We start from the raw sequence: 22,579 nt of genomic DNA, 5'->3' as shown, positions 1-22,579 counted from the left end.
TCTCATTTTTGAATCTGGCCTCAGATATTTCCTATGTGACCTTGGACAAGTCACTTAATGGCCCTTAACCTCAATTTCTTTATTTGTAAAATGTTATTATAAGCATCATATGTGCAGCTAGGGTGGCACAATGAATAGAGCACTGGGCTTAGAATCAGGAAGACTCCTCTTCATGAGTTCAAATTCAGACTCAGACACTTTCTAGCTGTGTGACCCTGGGCAAGTCACTTAACCATATTTGCCTCAGTTTCCTCATCTGTAAAATGAGCTGGAAAAGGAAGTGGTAAATCACTCCAGCATCTTTGCCAAGGAAACCCCAAATAGGGTCATGAAGAGTTGGACACGACCAAACAAGAAAAGCATCAGACAAGGTAATATGTGAATTAGAGGGCTTTGAAAACCTTAAAGCATTACATGTTAGCTCATCATTACTGTTTTGCTTACCATTCAATAGATTGGAAAAGTGATCTTGCCAAGTACGTTTCTTAGTACTAAACAAATCATTGATGCTTTCATACTGCTTCTTCAGTTCAGAGAGTTCAGGAGTCAGACAACCTATCTGAGTCTCAAGAAGTGTCATATTATGCTTTTGCTGGAGAATTTGCTGCTGTATCTCCTAGAAAGATAGATAGAAAACAGACAGATAGATAGGTCTCAGAGTAGGCTTCACATTCCATCTAGCCATCCACGCAGGCTACTTTGCCACGTGTCTTTACCATTTTTCTCAATTCCCAATCCCTACCTGTAACAGCGCCCTTCAGGCTGGACTTCCAGAAACCATATCCTTAGTCCTTGGAAAGTTATTCCCCTTAGTTTTGGAAAATATGCCCTGTGGCTGAGCTGTATGATTGACAAATGAGTAAACGTAAACTGGTCTAGCCCATTGTATCCACCAGGTCCCAGATCAGCTCATGTTTCATATCCTATCCAGACAGCCAAACCCTACGCCATCCTCCTACCTTTCCCCTTGCTCTGAATATAGCAATTAAACCAATACTACCACTGATTCTGGAAAAGCTGTGGTTATGCCTTATGGGTCAATTTGCCATCTATCTAGACCCAAACTCCTTTCTTTTCACAATTTTCTTGTATATTTTGTCTTTCTCTGTTCAAATATGAGCTACTTAAGTGTAAGGATGGTTTCAGTCAACTTACAATTATACCAGGCACTGTACCAAGCACTGGGGGTACGAGGATAGGCATAAGACAGTTCTTACCCTCAAGGAGCTCTAATGAGGGAATCCAACATACAAAAAGAAACTATAAAAGGGATGGGGGGAAGGGTTCACTTTTGTACTTATATCCCCAATACGAAGCATAGCGCCTAGCATATAGCAAGTACTTAAGAAATGCTCTACCATTCATTAATTCACCATTTGTTCATTGATACATCTTAGAAAAAGCTCAATATATGCAAAACAATATAAATTTCAATTGCTTTTAAAAAGAGTTGTTGAATTGCTTTCTTTATGCTGGAAAATATCTAAAAGTGAGGAGATTTAAGATGCAATAATTAGTTAACACCTGTAAAACAATTTGAAGGTGAAAGTACTCCATACACATGAAATATTTTTCTCATCTTTCCAATAACCTTTACTACTTTCCTTCCTTCAATTTTAATTAATCTAAATAGAACAAGACTAACTGTGAAAATGAATCTGAATCACAGGAGAGGTAAAGTTGACAGTACCTCCAATTTTGTAAAGATCTCTAAACTGTCAGAAGGAGACAAGGCTTTTAAGAGAGATTCAGTCATTCCAATCTGCGTCTTGGCCTGGTCAAGGTCCTCTTTTAGCTCAGCTGTACTGCCATTGAGTTTACTCAGGTTGGATTTGTCCATTAAATGCATTTTTATTTTTTCTATTCTGTTCAAAAGAGATGACTTGATGACCTGAAATTAGGAAAAAAAACATCAAGTAATATAAAGTATTTTTTCCAACTAAATTTCCTGACAATGGCATTATTATGGAATGAATTGAGACTGTCATTATGAAGTGATTTAAATGCTTCTTCAAAATTAGATCTTATTACCCCTCCAAGTCTCAAATTTTCTCTGTCACAGATACAGCCACTCAAAATGATATCCTTTAAAAAGAAAAAAAATCAGAAAGTAACATCTTAACCTTTTCTTTTTCTGAGCAGCTAATTTCAATTCTTCTGTGTCTATGAAACATTTACTTAAAGATAGATTTTTATCTAGATACCTGTGATAACCTCATCAATATTCTCAGTTGGACAAAATTAGAATTATAAAGCTTTTTCTTGACAAACTAGAAAACCAAATGGATCAAACTAATTTTTTCTCCAACTAGAAATTCTGTGGAAGTTAGAGAGCAGAGAAAATCCTGGGAGAGCCTTTATACAGGCATCTATGCAAATAGCTGAGAAGCATTGTAGTGTGGAGAAATAACAGTGCAGTTGGAGTTAGGAAGACACCAGCATGATCGTGGATAGATCACTTCTCTTCCAGCCTCATTTTTTGGAATTTGTAATATGTATAATGTTTATAACATTCTAATTATTATTAATAAATTATTAATATATTATTAATTGCCATCTATAAATATTAATGCTGTACATTTAATACAATATAATAATTTATAATATAAAACAAAAATACTTATGCTACCTCGTGGTGTTGTTTTGAGGAAAATGTTTTGTAAACCTCCTGTACGTATTTTATTTTAAATGAAAAAAAAATGATGTAATAATAATAGCTAGCATTTACATAATCCTTTAAAGTTTGCAAAGTGCTTTATAAATATTATCTCATTTGAGATACACAACAAACTCTAGAGGTGGGTACTATTATTATCCTCATTTTACAGATAAGCAACTGAGGCAGGAGGAGGTTAAGTGAGTTGTCCTAGATCACACAGCTATTGCCTGAGGAAGGATTTGTACTCAGATCTTATTGGCTCCAACACTCTATCCATTGCACCACCTAGCAGACTCTGAAAAGAGTAATGAAAAGGGAACTAGATTTGGAGCTTGGAAAGATTTAGGGCAAGTTATCTAAATTATCAAGGGAAATCATAAGATGGAGATATAATAATAATAATAATATCTGTAGTGCCTACCTCATAGGTCTGCTGTGAGAATTAAATTATATAAATGCTGCAAAATTTATATAAGCATTATATAAATGTTAACTATTAATGTTATAAAATTATTATGTCATAATATCAATTCCCTCTCCACAAAAGAGCCATGGGAAAAAAATTCCTGCCTTAAGAATAAAAATGTATAGGGGCAGCCAGGTGGCACAGTGGCTAGACCACTGGCCCTGAAGTCAGGAGGACCTGAGTTGAAAAACGGCCTCAGACCAAACACTTAGGACACTTATTAGCTGTGTGACCTCGGATAAGTCACTTAACCCTAATTGCCTAAAAAGAAAAAAAAAGAATAAAAATGTATAATCACACAAATAATGTATTTGATGATAAAGAACATAATTATTTTAAAACCATTTGCAACATTTTGTGATCACCTAAAAAGGGGCAAATTAAAATAATTCCAATTTATGTTATTTCTTGTATAAGGAGAAAATAGATTATAAGCAAGAGTTTATAAATAGTTATATAGCAGACACATGTATAATACTTCTAACACACATAAATCATCAAGAGATAGAAAGAGAAATTCCATTTAAAGTTATTGTAGAAATTATAAAATATTTGGGAGTCCACCTGCCAAAACAAACCCAGGAACTATATGAACACAATTACAAAACACTTTTCACACAAAGAGTCAGAACTAAATAATTGGAAAAACATCAGTTGCTTGTGGGTAGACTGAACTAATATAATAAAAATTGCAATTCTACCTAAATTAACTTATTTATTCAGTTCCATACCAATCATACTGCCAAAAATTATTTTATAGAGCTAGAAAAAATAATAACAAAATTCATCTGGAAGAACAAAAGGTCCAGAATATTAAAGGAATTAATGAAAATAAATGCAAGGGAAGGTGGCCTAGCCATACCAGATCTTAAATTGCATTATAAAGCAGCAATTATCATAACTACTTGGTACTGGCTAAGAAATACAGTGGTGGATCAGTGGAATAGGTTAGGTATACAAGGCACAGTAGTCAATGATTATAGTGATCAACTGTTTGATAATCCCAAAGACTCCAACTTCAGGGATAAGAATTCACTATTTAGAGGCAGCTAGGTGGCGCAGTGGATAGAACACTGGCCCTGAAGTCAGGAGTACCTGAGTTTAAATCCGGCCTCAGACCAAACACTTGACACTTATTAGCTGTGTGACCCTGGGTAAGTCAACCTCAATTGCCTTTTAAAAAAAACTCACTATTTGACAAAAACTGCTGGGAAAACTAGAAAAGAGTATGGCAGAAACTAGGCATAGACCAGCATCTTACACCCTATACCAAGATAAAGTCAAAATGGGTACATGATTTAGATAAAAAGGCTATACTATAAGCAAACTGGAAGAGCAAGGAATAGTTTACCTGTCAAATTTATGGAGAAGGGAAGAATTTTTGACTAAACAAGAGATAGAGAACATTATGAAATACAAAATGGATAATTTTGATTACATTAAATTGAAAAGTTTTTGCACAAACAAAGCCAACGCAACTAAGATTAGAAGGGAAGCAGAAAACTGGGAAAGAATTTTTACAATCAGTGTCTCTGATAAAGGCTTCATTTCTAAAATATATAGAGAACTGTGTCAAATTTTTAAGAATACAAGTCATTCCCCAACTGATCAATGGTCAAAGGAAGAAATTGAAGCTATCTATATTCAAATAAAAAAAATGCTCTAAATCACTAGTGATTAAAGAAATGCAAATCAAAATGACTCTGAGGTACCACATCACACTATCAGATTAGCTAACATGACAAAACAGGGAAATGATAAATGCTGGAGAAGATGTGGGAAAATTGGAACACTAACACATTGTTGGTGGAGTTGTGAACTGATCCAATTATTCTAGAGAGCAATTTTGAACTATGCACAAAGGCCTGTAACACTGTGCATACCCTTTGACCCAGCAATACCACTTCTAGGGCTGTGTCCCAAAGGGATCATATAAATGAGAAAATGACCCACATGTACAAAAATATTTTGGCAGCTCCTTTTGTGGTGGCAAAGCATTGGAAATTGAGGGGATGCTCATCAGTTGGAGAACGGCTGAGCAAGTTGTGGTATATGAACGTAATGGAATATTCTTGTGCTATAAGAAACGATGAGCGGGCAGACTTCAGAAAAACCTGGAAAGACTTACATGAACTGATGCTGAGTGAAGTGAACAGAACCAGGAGAACACTGTACACAGTAACAACCACACTGTGTGATGACTAACTTTAATAGACTTATCCCTTCTTAGCATTGCAAGGATTGAGGACAACTCCAAAAGACTCATGATGGAAAATGTTGTCCACATTCAGAAAAAGAACTATGAAGTATGAATTCAGATCGAAGCATATTATTTGCTTTCTATCTTTTTTGTTGTTGTTTCTTCTTTCTCATGGCTTCTCCCATTGGTTCTAATTCTTCTTTGCAACATGACTAATGTGAAACTAGGTTTAATATGAATGTATATTGAGCCTATATCAATTTATACACTGCCTTGAGGTGGGGGGAGGGAAGAGATGGGGAGAAAATTTGGAACTCCAAATCTTATGGAAGTGAATGTTGAAAACTAAAAATAAATAAATAAATTGATTTTAAAAATGCTTTCAAACAATAACTCTCTTACCTGTAACTCAAGTGGTGGTTCACTGATTTGAAGAAAATTTTGTATTTCACCTAACCTTACATCAAATTTGGCACTGTTTTGCTCTTGGATTTTTAGCTCTTCCTAAAACACAATTTAAAGAAATAGTGGTATTAACATTTCTTCTTTCAAATTTTATTCATATCTTATCTTCCAAAATGCAATAGCAATTGCCAATAATAATAACGCAATTCATTCATGAGAAAACTAAAGAAGCTAGATGTTAAGGAACTTGCTCAGGATTATATAATAAGTATCTAAGGCCAAATTTGAACTCAGGTCTTCCTGTATCCAGGCCCAGCATTCTATCCATTGTACCACCTAGGTAGGTACCTTTAAAGGAGAGAAGAATTAGATCATGACTTTTAATTTATATAATATCTCAAATCACTTCTCAAAGTATTTGATGACAAAGGAGTGTAGAGTGTGTGTGTGTATGTGTGTGTGTGTGTGAGAATATAATATTTAACTAATCATATATGTAATTTAAACAAGTAAATATATACATATATGAACATATATGCATATATACGTATGTATCAGGGGAAAGTTGACATCCCTACTTTTGAATCATTTATATCCAGATAAAGAAATTGTTTTATTTTTATGATGTATTTTTAAAGCTTCATTATATCTTTAGAAACTTTTGTGCCTAATTCCAAGTTGTATTACAAAAGTTTGATTCCTTGATGCTCTCAGATAACGGATTCTTTTAAAGCCCAAGCTTTAGGCTTCTTAGGTTCTTTTGAGAAAATATTTTATTTATGCCATCAAAAAAACAAACAAACTCCACACCCTACCCATGGGAACTTCTAGATGGGCTATGCAATGATCATGATATTTGTCTTTGATGAGCTCTTTAGGGATTCGACAAAAGGGACTGGCTTTTAGTATCAAATGAAATAACAGTTGTAAAGTACTTAGCACAGGGCCTAGCACACAGTTGGTGCTTCATAAATGCTTCTTTTTCTCTTTATCATCCCCTTTCATTTTAGGATCAATGTAGGGGATCATCAGGGAAATGAAAGACTCTCTAATAGTTTTCCCATCCCACCACAGGGGATGGGAGAGAGAGAGAGAGACAGAGAGAGAGACAGAGAGAGAGAGAGAGAGAGAGAGAGAGAGAGAGAGAGATGGTTGTTACAAGGCACCAGTTTTGACACCTATAGCTCACATATTATATCTTGCTTTAAGTTCATCTTACAAATGGACTTTTCTTATTTCTGTACAGTTACCTGCAACCGTGTTCTTTCTGTGTCATTCAGCTGATGGCCTTCAACTTTTATAAGCACTTTTTGAATCCATTCATCAATTATATTTGTCAAATTAAGAAGTTTTTCCCACAAGGCTAGAGCCCTGACCAGATTATCATAATAGTTTTCTGTCTTTTCATTTATCTGTCACAAATTAAAGACAAAATAATATTCTCAGTAATGAAATAATAGGAAAAATATCATTTTAGACAGAGCAATATTTTAAAATAACACTGCGTGTTTATCTTCACTTGTCAAATAATTTATTTTACTTATGAATAAAATTATCTGCTTGGCCTTTTCTTCACAGTCATGTCTCTGAGAAAAAAACAGTGGCTGATTTGTTGAAATTGACATGAATTGCAATGCAGTTGATCATAATTCCAGAAGCATAAAAAAGATGTTCATTTTAAACTCCACATAAATATATATAAATACATATAAATACTTTCAACTTATATTTCAGTAAATGCCACATATGCAATATGCTATTATTCTACCAGAAGTGATATAGTATCCAATTTATTCTGAATAATATTAGTTTCAAGAAGTATAATTGAAATAATATAGCTAGGTAAAATTAACAGTTATTTATCACATACATCAAGCCATCTGTCCACAATAATATTAGCCTCTTTCTCAAAGGGGGGTTCCGCAAAGGTTATCATTTTGTTTAGCTGGAATTGCAAATTTTTGCAGATCTGATTTATTTTTTCTACATCTTCTGAATGTTTATTAAATTCCTCTCTGACAGTTTCAATCTGTAAAAAAAAAAAAAGATACAGAAGTACATTTTTAAGTCCTTGTATGTAAGATTATAACTTCAATTATACCTTTTAACAGAATTGAGTCTTATTAACAGTATTGACTCTTAAAATAAAGCAACACTGTAAAAGTGTTATTTATACCCTTGAATGCAGTAATAGAATTTCTACTCATTGACTGTTGAATCACCAATTGGTAAGGATTCTACTCATCATTCTAAAACTCTTCAGATAGCTTAAAAAACGGGTATATATTTTGTAATTAACCTAACTTTAACCCAAACTCAAACTACTTTCTGTTCTATCTGGTGAATATTTGTAATTTTTATAAAATTATTTTTCTTGCTTAAATTAAGTAAAATTCAGTAGCATCAAAAATGATTGACATTCCCATCTTCTTGGCACTCTAGATAAGTGTGGTAAGAAATACAAATCCTTTCTGGATATCTCTTAACTTCTGCAAAGTACAAAATAACTTAGGGAGTGAACTACATAACTTTTACCTAAAAGAGGCAATTAAAAGCCTAAAGAACAACACACTGGTAAATTCCATACACTCAAAGTTTATTACTGTATTGAATCCACCAATCTCACAGCATACCAATATGTAAAACTAGAAAATACTGACATCTAGTGCCTATAACCTGACCAAAACAAATAACATTTTCTATAGACAATGGAATCTACTTTTACATAGGCATGGCCAATTCCTGTGAGACAATGATGGGTAAGATAGCGAACTTTTAAAGAGAGACAGGAACTGTGGGGTTTTTTTGTTTTGTTTTGTTTCACAATGAATGAGAGTTTTATATAATGGCAAAAAAAAATCTTGTTCTGACATTTCCTAAGGTTGGCTAATCCTCTGGCTCTCTATCTTTCTAGTATTTCTTTTACTCTTCTGTCTCTCAATGAGGTTGGGAACTTGGCATTATGCACCAGACAGACACTCATCTTTCTAAAGTTCTAAAGAAGGAAGTTCACAGTGTTATCAAGTTTCAATCACATTGGTGAAAACCAGCATAATGATCTAGTTATTTTCTGGGTTTATATTGAAAACAGTGTAGCTATCTTAGTATTAAGTGAAAAGTTTTTCAAGAATCTTAAGAAAACTTAGAAAAAAAGTTTTGGTTTTTTTCCTGAGGGGGGGAAAAACAGTATTCAATAGATGTGGATATCCAAATCGCCTACAAAAGTTAATAATCATTTTATTGACTTGCTGTGGAGAGTTAGAAATATCAACAATAAGAAAAGTCAGAAATTTAGTAAGACTTTAAAGAGGCTTACAGATGCCATTTTATTCATTTTAAACCATCCCTCAAAAAGGCTTTACATTTCATGAACTCAATATAATAAGCTATTTAAGTGTTTATGTGCAGACAGGCACAGAAAGGGGAGGGGGGAGGAGGAGAAGGAAGAGGAGGAGGAAAATGAAGGGGAGCAAGAGGGGGAGGGAAGGGAAGAAGAAAGACAGAAGGAGAAGAGAGGAGATGAAGAGCCTTCCAGAATGGAGCTAAGAATCTCATGTGAGGGTAGGGGATTTAAAAAACAAATAAATAGCAATAATATGTAAGAAATGATAATAACTGAAGAAGAATAGTAGAAGCAAAGTCCTACTGACGGTCCTTAGAGGAAAAAATCTTTTCCAAATAGAGGAAGTTTTGAAGACAAGTAAGAATTAAATAGGTCAACTGACAGGAGGGGAAGATATTCCAGGCATATCACACTAAAGAGGCAAGAAAATTACCAATTTTATTCAGTTTTAAACTTCTGAAACACTTTTTAATATAAATTTTCTTCTTTATTATGAACTTAAATATCAATATAAACACTTTAATACACAAAGATCGGAATTGTAGATGAAACTGTGAACTTCTATTATGTACAGTTTTATATTATGTATACAGTGCTACATGTAGTTATGCCTAATTACAAAACTGTGCCCAATAATGTTTTCTTTATAATATAAAAATGAGGCTTTGAACATTAGTAGAGTATTAGAGGTAGACTTAAAAGATTAAGTAGAGAACTAATCATTATAAATATACTAAATTGCTCAGGGTTGATAAATATTCTCATGCTTATTTTTTTTTGCTCTTTGGAGGATTTGCTAGTACTTTTTTGCTTGATACTACTGTAGCGGAATTTCAGGAGGGTGGAGGCAGGACCAGAGCTGGACCAATGTAGAAGCTCTTTTCATCTTACAGAGGTAAGAGGAATGATGAAACCCATCATGGAGTGACTCCTGTTCCCAGACCAACTTCAGATGCATCCTAGACCTCTAGAAGTCTTCCCAACCACAGATGCCCCCAAAGAAGGCTGGTTTAAACTGGGTTTTTAGAACTCTCCCTAGTCAATAATAACAATCCCAGAAGCGGAAAAAGATCAGATCAAGGAGCTTTCACTCTACAGCTTCTGGCTGTTGATTAGCATTCATCTCTGGTGAAAAGGATGACAGCCACACATAAACTCAGAACCACAAGACAATATTACATTACTTCCTTCATTCAAAGGACCAAAGGCAAGAGAAACAGTAATAACTTAAGCTTAGGAGACCCAGATAACAAAATCAATAACACCATCCCATACCTTAGAGGCTCACAACAATGTCAAGAGGTGAGATTTGCAAGTATTATTATTTCCATTTTAGAGATAGAAGAATTGAGGGTGAGAAAGCTTAAGTAAGTCACTTGCTTAAGATCATTCTGATAGCAAGCTGTAGAACAAGGATCAGAACTCTGGGCTTCAGATTCTTCCTGTGCTCTTTCCAATAAACCAAGGTTTCTACTGAAGTTTCATTTTTAAGCCCTGGCTATAATATTTGGAGACCTTGTGAATACCCTCATTAATAATATGCTCAAAGCCAAAGATCCTAAAATGATTCCATTCAGCTGCATTAATTTAACAAGAACTTATTAAACACCAGTTTTGTCCCTGAGACTCTAAATGTGCCCTTTATTCTTTTTAGCATTGCACTAACAGTTTAACATTCCCTGTCAGCAATTCTACCTTCATTTTTGACATTTTTATGCAAAAATGCACAGAAAAGCAAAGAAAACAAGAAGAAAAATGGCAAAGTAAAGGAAGAAAAAGACAACTGTCACCCTGCAAAAATTAACATGATCAATCACGCTTGAAGAGCTCACCTTTGCTATTCTCCTCTTCAGATTTTCCTTTCCCATGTAAGAAGCCTGCAGTGAGATCACATTCTCTTCTTTGTGGATCAAAGAGGTCAGAATACTTTTGCAATTCTGATATTGCTTCAGGAGATCCATTGTTCTTTGGCATTGCTCAAGGCTATGAAAAGGAAGCATTTATACTTAGGTACGTTTTAATTAACACACTACAATTCTCCCTTTGCAAATGCCCAACCGTTAATTTTGTTCAGTCTATTTTCAGTCATGTCCAAATATTTATGACTCTATTTTGGGGTTTTCTTGATAAAGATAGTGGAGTGGTTTTCTATTTTCTTCTCCAGCAACTTTCACACATGAAGAAACTATGGCAAACAGGGTTAGATGACTTACCCAGGGTCATATAGTTAGTAAGTGTCTGAAGCTGAATTTGAACTCAGGTCTTCCTGACTCCAACGCCTGGCACTCTATCCACTGTGTAATCTAATTGCCAACTATTAATTAACTACCTAATAAGAAGAAATTCTCCTATTCAAATAGTTTCACAATATTAAGTTTTACCAACTTAAATTAAAAATCACTGCAATTATATTTACTTAATAGACTTCAAAGTGAACCACCCTACTAACATTTTCTCCAGACCAACCATACAGGTAACTTCAGGGAGAAACACTAGAGAATAACTCTGATTTCATTTTCTATCCAAAGTATAATCTCTCCAGAAATGCTCAATCCTTAGCATTACCCAGGGTATTAATTTTCTATTAACTCACAAAGGTTTGCATGATGACCATATTTTGTTAAACCATACCAAGACATGTGGGCTGACAAAGCATGGTACTTTTGAAACGTCTCATTAACAATACACTTTCATTTCCTTAAGTTGTGACCATCCCAGATAGTGTTATGGTATTATGCTCACAATTATTCTACCCAGATCTAGCCATCTCCAAAAGATGAAACAATCCAGTTTTAGCTGATCTAGGTTCTACACAAAGAATTTCATTGTCACCTAATTTCCTGCATTATGGATGTTCTTTAGTAAGATCTACATTCAAATATAATTTTATGGGGGTGAGGATATGTTGGTTTTTTTTTTTATTTTGGAAGAGTGCTCTTGCCTTACCATTCTTCAACAGAGTATTTCACATCTTCCCATAAACATGCTGTCTCTTGGCATTGTTGACTTGGGATTTTTCCTTTTCCATCTTTCAACTGTGGAAGAGAACTGGCCATTTTTCTGAGGTAGTCTATCTCCCCAGCATAGTAATCCAGATCCTTCTCCAGTTTGGTTAATGATTTTATCCTTGGTTATAAAAGAAATTTTTTTACTTATTAGGGAAGGGGAAAGGGATGCATTTATATAGCGCCTACTGTGTACCTGGCACTGTACTAGTGCTTTACAAATGTTGTCTCATTTAATCTTCACAGCAACCCTGTGAGGCAGTCAAGATTATTAACCCCATTTTATAGTTGAGGAAATTGAGGCAGGCAGAGGTTAAGTGCTTTGCTCAGGGTCACACATCTGGTAAGTATCTCAGGTGGGATTTGAACTGAGGTCTTTCTGACTCCAGGCCCAGTACTCTATCCACCTATCTAGATATTCAACTAAAAATTAATAGAAAGGATTAATAATTCTAATAATTATTAGAGTATAAAATAAACTCATACAAATCATCAACAGAACCCAGCAGAAAAAATAGAAAAAATTCTACCCAAAATTACTATAGAATGTATATAATATCTAGGAGTCAAAGATATAAGCAGAAATTATATGACTATAACTACAAAATACTCTTTATAGAAAGAATGAAATGTTTAAATAACTGGATTGGAATTAATTGCTCATGGTTGGGCATTATAATAAAAATTATAATATATAATTAATATAACAAAATTATAATACCTAAATTAATTTATAGAATCAGTATTATATCAAACTACCAAAAGATTAGTGTATAGAACTATTTAAAATAATAACAGAATTCCTCTGAAGGAACAAAAGGTCAAGAGTCTCAACTGAATTTTTTTCAAAATAGAAAAGAAAGAGGCCTAAATCCAACAGATCTCAAACTATACGTACCAAGCAAAATCATCTAAACGATTTAGTACTGGTTTAAAAATAAAAAAGTTGATCAATACAGAACAGATTGGGTAAACAAGGTGCAAAATCAACTGAACATAGAAGCTAAATGTCCAATAAACTAAAAGATACAAACTTAACATGAATAATGAAAGAATTTATTTTGCTTAACTATGCATATTTGATATGAGGTGATTTTTTCCATATTACTTTGAAAGGAGGAAGAGGCATCTAAGAGAGAAAATGGATTTTTGTTCATTAAAAAAAATGAAATTTAATGTAAAAGTGAACAAGGGGGAGACAGCACATATAGGGAAGCAGTCACCAGTAATGGATGTTTGGGCCCAGTTTCAAATTCTCAAGGAGGGGGCAGGCTGGGAGGGAGAGAATTTAAAACTTAAAATTTTAAATTAATATTAAATTTTTACTTGTAATTGGGAAATATTTAACAAAATAAATAAAAAATATATTGAAAAAATAACTAGATTCAAATCAGAGTTTATATCAGTCTGGTTAGAAAGACTTCATCAATTATTTTGGAATAAATGGAATTTAATTCTTAAAGATAAAAAGGAAAGAAAATAGGGAAAATTAAGACTTACATCAACATTTCAAAACACATGCCACAAGAAGTTCCAAAAGGACAAAAGGTCATTTAATAAACTAAAAGAGAATAGAAGGAAATACTTTTTACCACTCAGCATAAAGAAGGAGTTTGGGGCCAAACAAAGGAGAAGATCATAGGAGATAAAACAGACAACTTTGGTTGCATAAAACTGAAAACTTTTTGAGAAAAAAAAAATCAAAAGCGGCATTGTCAGAGAAAAGGGGGAAAACAGTTAACTGGGGGAAAATATTTACAGCAAATTTCTTTAATAAAAGCCTGATGTCCAAAAAAGAAAAGGAATTGATACAAATACAAAAGAAATGGAGCCATTCCCCAATAGGCAAATGGTCAAAGGATAAGAGCATGCAGTTCTTTAGAAGTTCAACCTATCAACAGCTATGTAAAACATTCCAGATACCCAGTAGTAAGAGAAATCAAATAAAACAACTCTGAGGTTCTACCTCAAAGTTATCTGATTGCCAAAGATGACAAAAATGGAAAATAATAATTACTGGAGGGGTTATGGGAAAACAGACACACGTAGTGGAGCTGTGAAGTGATTCAACTATTTTGAAAAGTATGAAACCAAAGTCACTAAACTGTGCATACCCTTTAACTTCGTGATACTACTAGAAAGCAAAACGATCAAAGACAAAGGAAAAGAATCAAAAGTCAAAAAAGGAAAAGAATACAAAAATAATGTAACAGCATTTTTTCCTGCTGCAGCAAAAAACTGGAAGACAAATTGGTTGCCCATCCATAATGGAATGGTACATGACTCTTATGGAATATTATTGCACCATAAGAAATTATGAAAGGCATGAATTCAAAGAAACCTAGGAAGACTTGAGAGCAAAGAGAGCAGGATTAGGAAACCTATTTCTAAAATGACCAAAACATTATGTGAACAATTTTGAAAGACTGAAGAACTCTGATCAATGTAATAACCTATCATCTCTCCAGAAGATGAATGTTGAAGCATTACTGCAACCTCTTGGTGGAGAGGAGAAGGTCTATCAGTGCAGAAGGAGACAAATATTTTCAGCACAACACAAATTTGATTTACTTGACAAGATATATTTGTTATAAAGGAGAGCTTTTAATTGGATATTAGAGTAGTATTGGAGAGGAAGTGAGAGTAATAGGCCAAAAAAAAAGAAAGGAAAGAAATGAATACCACAAAACATTCAAAAATCCACCGAAGAGAGCTCAGAAGGGGACATGGACAAGCAAGGCAATTTTGGCACCAGTAAGATACATCTGATATAGATATATACATATACATATATACACACATAAACATATAAACATACAAATATGCATGTGTGTATATTTTTATATGATTAAAAAGAAAAAGGCCACATATAGTGGATTCATGTACAATTCACTTTTTCAGGTCCTATTTGCATATGGAGTTATTCATATTTGTTGATGATTCTCTAATTCTTAATAAACTTCTAAAAATAACCAATAATTATTTGAGAATAATTAAAATATATTATAATTATATATGTGAATATATATTTTTGCAAATAAATACATAACAGCATTTTAAAGCTAGCATATTTTAAAACATAGCATATATATGTGTGTGTGTATGTATATATACAGATACATATATATTCATACATAAAACTAACATTTTGAAGCTCACTAAACATTTTCCTCACTACTTTCCTATGAGGCAGTATAAATATCCTTACCACTTTCTGACAGATGAAAAATGTTATGTTCAGAGACAATAACTTGTTCACAGTCATACACCTAGAAGTATCAGAACTGAGACTTGAACCCACATTTCTAATTCTAGAGTCCCATACTCTTTCTACTAAACCAGAAACCTACATTGTTTTTAGATTATAATAAATGGTAACTACTCACCTCTGTTTCACTGCTGGAATTGTTGGATCTTTGAGGCCAATTTTATTGATCTGGTCTTGAACATATGTAATGTTTTTAAGGATCTCATTATTTTTTGCAATAAAAACCTCTAGTAATTGGTCTTGTCTAGTGAAATCTTCAGGTTCATTATGGCCATGTGTCTCATCTATCATTTTTAAGAAAACTTCAATGAGTTTTTCACAGCAAGTATCTTCACCCCGTTCAGCATTTTTTAAGCTTATATCAAGCATTTTCATACGCTGATCCAAACATCTGGCCTCATCTTTTATCAGTGGAATTTTTTTCTGCACATCTTCCATCGTCCAGGTTCTGTCTTGCACCACAGGTATATCTGATATTGAAAAATCTGTTGCAGGCTGAATAGAAAGTTTAGCTTTTCTCAGGGAGGCCAAAAAGTCCTCAAGAGCTTTGATGGCTATTTCAGTGTTCTGCATTTTGTGGTTCATTTCTTCAAATTGTGTTTTATATTTTACTATAATGTTCTGAATTGCATGAAGATCCATTGGGTTAAATTCACATAATGCATCACTGCCTGGATGTTCCAAGTTACTACATAATTCAATTTGTTTTGCTACACTACTCTGGATATCCTGAAATAAAGATAAGAATACCTTAGAACATAGTCAGAGAAAGACAGATGCCATGTAATGAACAAGCAAAATTATGAGACTAGGTTTGAACTTGAAAAATACTCTGGAATTTAAACAAAGTTGTGAGCGTGGACAGAATGGAATGTTCTGATTTGGTCATGCAGTATCCTCTCCAATAATCTTACCCAAAGGAAAACAAACCAATATATCAATAATGTAAGAAGAAATAACAGCAGACATAACTGAAATGTTTATGATTTTCATTAACTACAAAGCACTTTCCCCTTCTTCCTCTTCTCTTTCCTCCCCACATTCCCTCCTCCCTTAAAAACAAAAATGAAAACAAAGAAACAACCACCACCATTTAGGATAAAATGAGAGTTTGAAGAATTTAGATAAGTCAAATAATAAAAAGCAAAAATATCTTTGCTAAAGCCAATGTGTTAAGGATATTATGATGCTAATGTCAGTCAATGAATAAGCATTTATCAAGCTATTGCTATGTGCCAGGCATTGGGAATACAAAGAAAGGCAAAAGATAGTTCCTGCTCTCAAGAAATTCAGAGTCTAAAAGGTAACTAAAATGATACCTTATGACACATTGAATTAATGCCAAAGTCTCCTGGTAGTGCAGAGGAAGATGATTATAAGAATATGGGAAAATTTTAATGCCTTAAGAAAACAAAGTAGATATCAAAATGTTATCACCTTAGGTGATCTACCTCAAAAGTTGTAACTAAGAAGATTTGAAGATGTAAATGACACATCTACATTAATGAAGACTTTTCTCTGTCGTGATACTAGATTTTATATTTGAATTATTAATAAAGTTGTGCTTATTGATTTTAAATAGTACATATCTATGAATCTTCCAGAAGAGATCATTCTGTTATAACTACACGGGAAGAAAAGTCTTCTTTTTTTACCTTAAGATTTCGGTAAGCATCATCACTACCAACTAGATTAAATTCTTGTATTTCCATCATATGAAGGAGTTGTTCTGAGTCACCAAGGAGAGCAGCTTCCCTTTCTATTGGCAAAACGATCCTCAATGCAGCGTCTAAGGATTTCATCCTATGAGAAAAATAAACAGAGGGATAAGCCAGAGAGCCATCGTAGCAAGCTTTCTCTTAGAAAATAATTCTACAACAGTTTCAGTTCAATTTAATTCCATAAATATTTAGGTGCCTCCTTTGGGCAAGGGTTCCTTACTAAGCAATAGTTTATAAAGGCAAACTGAAAAAATTCATGACCCCAAGTAGCTTACTTTCTATCATTTGACCAAAAACATACATAATAACACATTGACATGAGTTTAGATTCCTGCTGACAGTGCCATGACAGTGCTTCAGCTATTGAAGATGAGTCTATCCAGAATTCTGATAATTCCATACAATGGAAACATAAGAATTTAATCTAACCAGTAGTGATGATGCTTACCAAAATCTTAAGGTAAAAAAGACTTTTCTTCCTGTATAGATAGACTCATCTTCAATAGCTAAAGCACTGTCATGGCACTGTAAGCAGGAATCTAAAGTGATCAACTGTAATCATATGCAACAGAGTTAAAAAATAAAAAAAGAGTCAGGATCAGGGTGCCAAGCTAAACTTCCTAAAGAAACAAAGTGAAGACTTATCTGTTCCTGTCTGTGCTCTCTAGCATGTCAGGTTTATCCTTTTAAGTACTTAAGAGGTTTTTTTTAATTTTATTTTAACCATTGGGGTAGAAACCTTTCTGGGGCAGCTAAGTGGTGCAAAGGATGGAGTGCCAGGCCTGGAATCAGGAAAACTCCTCTTCTCGAGTTCAAATCTGGCCTCAGATACCTACTAGCTGTGTGACCCCAAGCAAGACCCTAGTGGCCTCAGTTTCCTCATCTGTAAAGTGAGCTGGAGAAGGAAATGGTAAACCACTCCAGAATCTTTGCCAAGAAAACCCCAAATGGGGTCACAGAGAGTCTGACGTGACCAAAAAATGACAAGAAACTTTTCTAAAAAGTATATCTCTCCTGACATTTTAAGTAGATTATAATGAGTATAACCTGATCCTATCATGATGCCCAAAAGTCATCATTCCAAAACTTTCTATTTTCTCTTAAGCTCCTAACTTCACCCCCAACAACCAATTGCAGATGACTTAGCCTCTTCACGGACCTTGATCCAGCAGTCATGCCCCTTCTGTCATTCTTCTTCAGTCTTCCTCTTCACTAATCCCTTCTTATTATCCAATAAACATATCCCCCAACTTGAAAACATGGCTTCCCCATCTTCCCTATCTAGCAAGTGTCTCATCCCTGTCTACCATTCCAGCACCTAAGTTATTTACATTTTATGGCTAAACTTTGTCACTTTCTGTCACTTCCCACTAAATTCCTCTTAATGTGGTTTGTGTCCTGCTACTATTACTCTCACAGATGTAATGAGTTCCTAATCATGACATTCAGTGGCCTCTTTTTTCCAGTCCTCATCATCCTCTTTGACTTTCCTGCAGCATTTGACACAGACCCCAGGCTCCTAAATGTAGAGTTGGAAGATACCTTGGAGATTATCTAGTCTGATTCCCTCACTTTACAAAAGATGGAACTGAGGCCCACAGAGGCTAAATAACTGGCCCAAGGTCATGCAGTTAGCAATTAGAATTGACCGCTATCCCTCTTGCTGGCTTGTGTGATTTACCTTTTCTCCCACAGTGTATTGGAAAGAGTGCTGGGCTTGGGAGTCAAAAGAAAACTGAGTTCAAATCCCACTTCTGACTCTCATTGTATGACCATGACCCTGGATAAGTCACAATCAATCTGAGCCCTGATTTTCTCACCTGTAAAAGAGTGATATTACTTGTAGTTGCTACCTCAGAGAGTTATTCTAGGGAATTCAATGAAATAGGGTATGAAATATTTTGCATATCTTTAAGAATTCTATTATTCTATTATTATTAATTATAAATGATGTAATTATTATATTATTATTAATGCTTCTATATCTCTTTCACAAGCTTCTGTTCTTCACAACTCCATTAAGGTGAGTGTTCCCAAAAGTTCAGTTCTTGTGCCTCCTCTCTGTCTCTGTCTCTCTGTCTACCTCTCTCTCTCTCTCTCTCTCTCTCTCTCTCTCTCTCTCTCTCTCTCTCTCTCTCTCTCTCTCTCTCCCTATTTCTGTGTGTGTGTCTCTCTCTGTCTCTGTCTCTCTCTTTCCCTCCCTGTCTCCACCCATCGCTTTAGTTACCACCCACATGCAAAGAACTCCTAAATTAATACCTACAGCCTTGTCTGAGTTTATTATCTTACCCTAAAATCTTGTTCCTTCTTCTGACTTCCTTCCTTCTATCTATCAGTTGTATCTACTCTCCTTTGCTCAAAACTTGATGCTATTTTTTTTCCTTCCCTTCCCTTCTTCTCCAAAGGAGAACCTGCATTTAGAATGCTTGGCTTCTAGTCTCAGCTCTGCTCCTCTCTCACTACCTATGTGACCTTTGTGGGCCCATTTCCTCATTTAGAATAAAAGGGGGAGGGCCAATCAGTTACCAGGTTTTGTCAGCTCTCTCTCCACTCTTCCTCTTTGTTCCCACTGCCACCACACTAGCATAAGCCCCATTATTACTAGCCTGTTTTACTGTAATCCCCTCTTAACACAGCCTCTTCCTTTCTTTCTCTCATCCTCCCACTATATTCTCCAGACCACTTTCAAAATAATCTACCTTATCATTGCCCTAAACCCCATCAGTTTTTTCCTATTGCTAAGTAATAATCAAAGTGCTTAGCTTGGCATTCAAGAGCTTCCACCATCTGGAAGCACCCTATCTTTCTCGTTTAATTCATATTACTCCTTTCCAGATATATTATGGCAGGTGGGCAATGCAGTGAATAGAGCACTGGACTTAGATTCAGGAAGTTCCAAGTTCAGAAGTCAGAGTTCCAATCCTGCCTAACATATTTACTTAATTGGTGACTTTGGACAAGTCACTTAACTTCTGTTTCCCCATCTGTAAAATGGGCATAATAATACCTCAAAGGATTGTGAAGACCAAATGAGCCAATAACATATATGTAAAGTACATCGTAAATCTTAAAGAGCTATATAAATGCTAGCTATTATTACTCTTACATTACACTGGAAAAAAAAGAGGACTGGACTATTCACTATTCCCTAAACTACTCTTTGTTTTTCCATCTCCATGCTTTTGTTCATGCTGTCCTTATTCTTGGAATATCCTTCTTCCCCATCTTTATCTGTTGAGTTTCGACCCTTCCATTAAAGCAGCATTTTCCAAACTTTTTCATCTTCAAGACCCTTCTATACTCTTAAAAATTATTGAGAACTTCCCCCTCCAAGAGCTTTTGTTTGTGCTGCCTATATCTATCAATGTTTACCATATCCAAAATGTAAATGTCTTAATAATAATATGAAAATGATTTCGACCTTGCAGACTCTCAGGGGTCCTCCTCACTTCTCCTCCTTTTCTTCCTTCTCCTCCTTTTTTTAAGACTGCGTCTCGCTATCTTGCCCAAGCTGAAAATGCAGCAATCACTCACAGGCCTGACCCCACTGCCAATCAACATTTAATCTGCTTTGTTTCTGACACAGGCTGCTTCACTTCTTCTTGGGCAGTCTGGAACCCCCCTCTCCCACATCTAGGGGCTCACCATATTGGTGTTGTACATAGTATGGACACCCATTTGACTTTAGCCCTAAAGCTCAGCTCAGAACTCCTCAGCACAAACGATCTACCAGCCTCAGGCTCCCCAGTAATAGGGATTATAGGTACCAGACCCATTCTAGGGCTCTATATGGGATCATATGATTTAGAACCAGAAGGGATCGTAAAAAAACAACAACAAAAAAACCCCATATAATTTAATGCTTTCATTTACAGAGGGAAAAGTCCCAAAGAAATTAAGCGATTTGTTCTAGGTCACACAGCTTATAAGTAGCAGAGCTAGCATTCGAACACAGTAACTTTAAGTCCAAATTCAGTGTTCTTTCCAGCACTTCAGGCTGTGCCTTTTTAAAATTAATTAATTAATTAATTTTGATTTATCAATAATCACTTCCATATGTTTTTGAGTTTAAAATTTTTCTCCCCCTTCCTCCACACCACCCTCCGCAAGACGGCGCGCAATCTGATATAGGCTATACATTACATTCCTATTAAACATATTTTCACATCAGTGATGTTGTAAGTAAGAATTAGAACCAATAGGAGGAACCACCAGAAAGAGGAAACAAAATTCAACAGAAGAAAAAAAAATAGCAAATACTATGCTTTGATCTGCATTCAAACTCCACAGTTCCTTCTTTGGATGTGGACAGCATTTTCCATCAGGAGGCCTTTGGAGATGTCTTAGATCCTTGTATTGCTGGGAAGGGTTAAGTTTATCAATATTACCACACAAGGTGGCTGTTATTGTATACAACGTTCTCCTGGTTCTGTTCACTTCACTCAGCATCAAGTCTTTCCAGGTTTTTCTGAAGTCAGCCTGTTCATCATTTCTTATAGCTGTGCCTTTTTTTTTTTTACTATAAAATGGGGATAATAACACTTGAATTTTATTTCTCACATGGTAATTGTGATTATCAAGTGTGTAACATGTGAAAAGGAAACTGATAAACTGGGAGGTCTGGATGCCTGAGGGGACATCTATATGTAAATTAAAATATTGAGGTGCCCAAGTGTGTAAGCAAAGTAGACCCAAAGACTCTAAGATAAATGTTAAAATTCTCAAGAAAGGGGACAATATGACCTGAGGGCCAGTAGATAACTGCAAGCAAGATCTGAACAGGGTGATGACATATGTAGTTGTAATGAACCTCAAAGGAAGAGAGCATGCTCAGTCACGGTATCATGGGAAGGTCTAGGAGTGGCAGTGAGTCTACCTGTTCCTCTTCCTTGCCCAGTGTGCCAAGGAGAATGAGATGAGCAACCCATCCCAGAGAGGTTGGCCAGGGACAGAGAAGCCAAGTTTCCATGAATAAGAAAAAATGGGAATAAAGTAACTGCTATGTACTTTACAGATATTACCTTATTTGATCCTCACAACAACCATGAGTGGTAGGTGCAATTATGATTCACACTTTACAGTTAAAAAAACTGAGGTAAAACAGAGTGCAAAACAATTGTTGTTCATCTTTTGTTTCGGAAGAGGACCAATGATATCATCGTGTGTTGACTTTGAAGTTAATTGGATTTAAGTGAGGCAGAGCTGCACAAAGTCATCAGCTTCACTCCGTCTTCCAGAGACATCAAAGTCCAGTGGCAAGACAAAAGTCAGGACAACTGGCCTGGGATGCAGTGGATGACCCTGGCATCTTGGAAGTCTGACCAAGCTCTCCACAGCATCTGCTTTCAGCCACCTTCACGGCCATTGGAACAAATTGTTCTCATTGACACATTCCACCGGGGGAAGTCTTCATATGCTTGGGGTAGACATCCCCCAAACTCACCAACGGGTTTGAGGCCTGTCAGTTACCCTTAATTTGGTTTAGCCCTTCTGTCTTGATGGTTTTACTGGG

General features: G+C 35.2%; 1 protein-coding gene across 1 annotated transcript in view; it reads right to left on the bottom strand.

The window, feature by feature from the left end:
* SYNE2 (spectrin repeat containing nuclear envelope protein 2) overlaps positions 1-22,579 on the bottom strand; it is a 352,560-nt gene that overhangs the window by 236,015 nt on the left and 93,966 nt on the right. Inside the window, 9 exon segments of the mRNA XM_020986547.2 lie at positions 445-616; positions 1,691-1,891; positions 5,728-5,829; positions 6,981-7,142; positions 7,601-7,759; positions 10,906-11,056; positions 12,020-12,199; positions 15,465-16,075; positions 17,002-17,149. Coding sequence (XP_020842206.1) covers positions 445-616; positions 1,691-1,891; positions 5,728-5,829; positions 6,981-7,142; positions 7,601-7,759; positions 10,906-11,056; positions 12,020-12,199; positions 15,465-16,075; positions 17,002-17,149 — 1,886 coding nt within the window.

Source organism: Phascolarctos cinereus, unplaced genomic scaffold (genome assembly GCF_003287225.1).
Source record: "Phascolarctos cinereus isolate Bilbo 61053 unplaced genomic scaffold, phaCin_HiC Scaffold_3;HRSCAF=262, whole genome shotgun sequence".
Classification (NCBI taxonomy): Eukaryota; Metazoa; Chordata; class Mammalia; order Diprotodontia; family Phascolarctidae; genus Phascolarctos; species Phascolarctos cinereus.
Note: the sequence above shows the minus strand (reverse complement) of the source record. Positions and strands in the feature narration are given on the sequence as shown.